The following is a 4,583-nucleotide window of genomic DNA, read 5'->3' on the forward strand; positions in this document are numbered from 1 at the left end:
CAGTTTTTAGTTTTTTACCCCATCTGGTATAGGAGAGAAGGTTTAGCCACCCATTTATTCTACTCAATTCTAGAGATCATTATATGAGCAAAGAATGGGTTCATCCTTATATTTACTATGTCATTCAAATGGTATCCTACTAAAACATGACACTTTCTTTTCCTCTATTTCCAGTTGAACACACAAGGGATCCCAACACACAATCATTGAATCATAAGTTCTCCGAGATTGAGCACGTTCTGATTAATCAACAAGCAAAATAGGAATATTTTGCAATAATTCAAACATTAAATCCAAAAAACTCAGTAGAGTAATACTTGAATCTACATTGTCTAGTGAAAAGAAAACAATACACGAAAGGAAAACTAATAATCATCCGAATCCTCATTGATGGTGAATGCATTGCCGTTGTCATCATCGTCATCGTCATCACTGAACGATTTGTTATCAGTATCAGTATCAGCACCAGCACCAGCATCAGCACCAAAATTACCATCAGCATTAATAACAAGATTCCTAAGAGCATCAAGATCTATCTTACCATCACCTTTAATAGCACGTTTAAAGGGTTTAAGAAGCTTCTCATATCTCCGAGGGTTATCGTACAATGTAGGTGTTGTGAGTATTTCTTTTTCCAACCAATATGGATCATATGCAATTCTTGTATTAAATGATTGATACAATAGTCCAATATTATACATTATGAACCTTAATCGAGGACCTTTTTTTCCAGATACAAACTTCATTACACTTCTTAAAAAGAGCGTAACTTGGTCATTTGCCACCATGTATAAGTACTGAAAATAGCCACATAAAGCTTTTTACGATTATACCCTTTGTGTTGGATAAAAAAAAATAAAAGAAAGAAAGAAATGAGAGTGATTACCATAACTATTAGACCAATGAGTGCCAAGGTGGCTTGCAGTATATCATCCAACATCTCACCAAAGCCTTCATCCTCTGTTCCACCAAAACCATCGCCGCCACCTCCACCACCTCCACCACCACCACCACCATCACCGCCACCATCATAGTAATCTTTCTTCTCGATTTGTTGGCGGAGTACATCCTCTAGTGATTGTTCCTTTTTAAAACTACTCATAGCTTTCTCCATTGACTTCCATGGGGAACCCTGGCAAGAAAACAAAAACTTAATTTGTTCAATTTCGGATTGAATGAGTAAATGACCATTTTACCCTAGAAATGATGAATAAAAAATTGACTATGTAACTGTTATGAACTAAGGAATGAAAGCCATACCTCATCACCATTTTTGGATTCTCCTCCTTTCCCACCAAATAAACACACAGGTGTGCATGGTTGATAGCGAGATGCAGCAGTTCTTTGCATCACATGACATTTCATTAATTTTGTGCATTTCTTTGATGAATCAAATCCAATGGTTGGTTTTAGGGCATTATGAAGATTAGATAATTTCACTGGTGCAATGCACTGTATAGCTGATCCACGGATTGTGTTATATTCACGTGAAGAAGGACGCACTGCAGTAACTTGAAGATAACTCATCTCATCAACTTGTTTATTTATAGTAGCCAAAACATTGAGATTATAATAAAAAGGAATTCTTGTAATTTCTTTGTTCAAAAAAACCTGCAAAGAGTGAATCACGATGTCAACTTCAACATCGACGTCAAACAAACTACACCATCTTTTGGGGAAATCATCAATTCATCATATATCATTCAAATTTTTAGGAAATAAAACAAAAGCTGTATGCTAACAGGACCTCGAAGTAGCTCTAAACCCTAAACCTACAAATAATCGCGTTCTAAAGTTAAACAGAATTCACCTAATTAAACAGATTGTTAACCTAAACTTTCATTGACGAACTCTGTAAGTTTAAAATTTCATCCCAAAATCGAAAAGAAAATATCAGCAAAGCAAAATAAGACAGCGAATTTAACATATTACATATTCAAATATGATGCAAGTAACGAAATTAATGTAATACAAACATTGCAAAATTTAGTTATAAACAAAGTAATTTAGAAAGGATAATGGAAATTGGGGAAAAAATATACATACAGTAGAGAAAGATTAAGGCTTTGACTCGATGCAGAGGGTAGATGACTGAGGAGCTGCCGTGAAACTTCAAATTTTGAGGCATGCGGCGGAGTCCGGTGGCAAGAGTGGACAGAGCGAGAAACAAGATAGAGTGATAGAAAAACTCAAAGGAGCGAATTTCATAAAATTTCCCCCGACTCCTGCCTAGCCTACATTTTTAGTCTCCTAACAATTATAGATTATTACTTGACAAAACTGCACAAATGGTCCCTGTGGTTAGCTTAAAATTGACACTTTGGTCCAAAAAGTTTGGACTAGCACCAGAGGTCCAAACTTTTCATTTTGTTGCGAGTTTTGTCCAATTTGCTTTGAAGTTTTTTATAATGACGATTTTACGCTTACTTTTTTCTTTTTCAGTTTTATTTATTTAATTAAATGCTTTTATGATTAAAAGAAAAAGAAAAAAGAAAATTTATCCTTTCCATTTTATTTTTATAATTGTTTTTAAAAGAAATAAAAAAAATACCCACCCCATCCGACCCCCCATCACTCTCACATTCACAAACACTCAAGAACATTTTCACACACATTTAAGAACGAACACTTGTTGCTAGCATTATCTACCACCACTACTGTCGGCCACCTGTATCTACCACCACTACAACTGCCAACCACCACAATCGGACATGACACCATCGTGAGAAACCCACCACTGACCACTAGTCTCTAGAACACCTCTCGAACTGTCATCATCGGAGTCACCACAGACGGAGATTTGCAACATCGTCGACTAAGTCTTGCTCCTTCTCCAACGATGCTGATGACCTCGTGTTGCTCCTTCTCCGACAACCATTGGAACAATAGAGCAGTCACCAGACCACCATTGGAATGCCACCGGAAACCATCTCAGATCTATAAAGAAGAAGACGAAAAAGTGGTGGCCGTTTGCAGATCGTCTCTGGCAGCAGCGTAGCTTGCCACCCTAGCTTCGACTTTCTCCTTTTTCAGATCTATGACGCCCCCTTTCTCAGTCTACGTCGCCAAGGTTTGCAGATTGAGTCGTCGCCACTATCCATCTTCTTCAGTAGCGTCATCATCCCCTAACATCATCGTCACCTGGAGATAGATTGACAGATCTGCAAAGGTCTTCAACATTTGGTATGGTTTTCTGACGGCGGTGATATTCCAGGAAGAGAACGGTGAAAAGGGTTTCAATATCTGTGTCGGAGATCAAAACTTTTTCGACGACGATGGCGTTCCAGGAAGTGATGGGGTAGTGGGCAGTGGTTCAGATCTATGTCGTAAGACGATGGTTCGTCAAGTGGTGGTGATTCGACGGCGGTGGTCGGCAGGAGGTGCTGGTCTGGCAGTAATGAAGAGAGAGAGAGAGAGAGAGAGAGAGAGAGAGAGAGAGTTTCTAGAGGTATGTAGGTGGGGTAGCATGGGATTGTATATTTTTTTGATATAATTTTAAATCACAAATACAATAAAATTATAAAAGAAATAGAAAAAGAAATTAATAAGGGCAAATTTGTCATTTGAAATAAGTTCAAAGCAAATTGGACCAAACTCGCAATAAAATGAAAAATTTGGACCTCTGGTGTTAGTCTAAACCTTTTTGGACCAAAGTGACAATTTTGAGCTAAACCACAGGGACCATTTGTGCAGTTTTGTCTTATTACTTTTTTTTTCTTTGTTTACATTTTGAGAAACTATAGGTTTGAAGGTATTATTATCTTTTTAATATAATAAACTATAAGTTGTTTTAAAAAGTCATGTAAATGTGACTTATGAAATATAACTTTTTATGGATGATAAAAACTATTTTCAAAAGTGCTTATTAGCTTCACAACCAGCGGCGTAGCCAAGATTTTATTTTAGGGTAGACCAAATAATATAGAAAATATGAACGAGGGACAAAATTCTTCAAATGATAACCAAATGTAACTATATATGCATTCTTAACTAAATTGTTTATTTAAGTTGCACACGATGTTGTCTTACATCATTGAAATAATCTAATATGGAGTCTAATCGACATAGACAACAATATATTTTCTTCTACTAATTTCAAGTTTTGAATGGAATATGCCATATCACAACTCTAATTCCTATTATTTAACATATATATATATATATATATATATATATATATATATATATATATATATATATATATATATATATATATATATATATAACTTTAATTTTGTGTGGGTGGGCCAAGGCCCACTCTTGCCCTATATTGGTTAGGCCTATTCCCAACACTTTTTAAAATTATTGAAACCATCTTAAAAATCTTATGGACAAAATCTTTAAATCAAGCATCAAATGAACTCGCTCTAAACAGATATGGTTCCTTCGTCTTTGTTTTTTGTTCGCACACAACCCACCCCAAGGATTAGCGGTCCATTTACGTAAACATAATCAAGTTATAAACTTCTCAAACCCTAAAATAGGGGGAAAAAATCTCCTGATAACAACAAAAAAGGCCGACAAAACCATTAACCCACAGTAGTAGAAGTTTAAAGCATGTAGTGAAGAAATCTTGTACAATA

General features: G+C 35.8%; 1 protein-coding gene across 1 annotated transcript; it reads right to left on the reverse strand.

The window, feature by feature from the left end:
* Positions 1-206: 206 nt before the first annotated feature.
* Positions 207-2,221, reverse strand: LOC145110821 (uncharacterized). Its single transcript, XM_079047133.1, has 4 exons — positions 2,047-2,221; positions 1,261-1,611; positions 887-1,132; positions 207-797 (listed from the first exon to the last, which is right to left on the reverse strand). Exons 2-4 carry the CDS (start codon positions 1,525-1,527, stop codon positions 366-368), a joined length of 945 nt encoding a protein of 314 aa, XP_078903259.1. The 5' UTR covers positions 1,528-1,611; positions 2,047-2,221; the 3' UTR covers positions 207-365.
* Between the last annotated feature and the right edge of the window lie 2,362 nt (positions 2,222-4,583).

This window comes from Lactuca virosa, chromosome 5 (genome assembly GCF_052849685.1).
Source record: "Lactuca virosa cultivar CGN04683 chromosome 5, Lactuca_virosa_CGN04683_v6, whole genome shotgun sequence".
Lineage (NCBI taxonomy): Eukaryota > Viridiplantae > Streptophyta > Magnoliopsida > Asterales > Asteraceae > Lactuca > Lactuca virosa.

What these genes read in the sequence shown, in the direction of transcription:
- LOC145110821 (XM_079047133.1), bottom strand. Translation starts at nt 1,527, where the DNA reads ATGAGTTATCTTCAAGTTACTGCAGTGCGTCCTTCTTCACGTGAATAT. An exon ending in AATCCAAAAATGGTGATGAG is followed by an intron (nt 1,133 to 1,260) that starts GTATGGCTTTCA and finishes TTTTCTTGCCAG; the next exon opens with GGTTCCCCATGGAAGTCAAT. An exon ending in TCATTGGTCTAATAGTTATG is followed by an intron (nt 798 to 886) that starts GTAATCACTCTC and finishes GGCTATTTTCAG; the next exon opens with TACTTATACATGGTGGCAAA.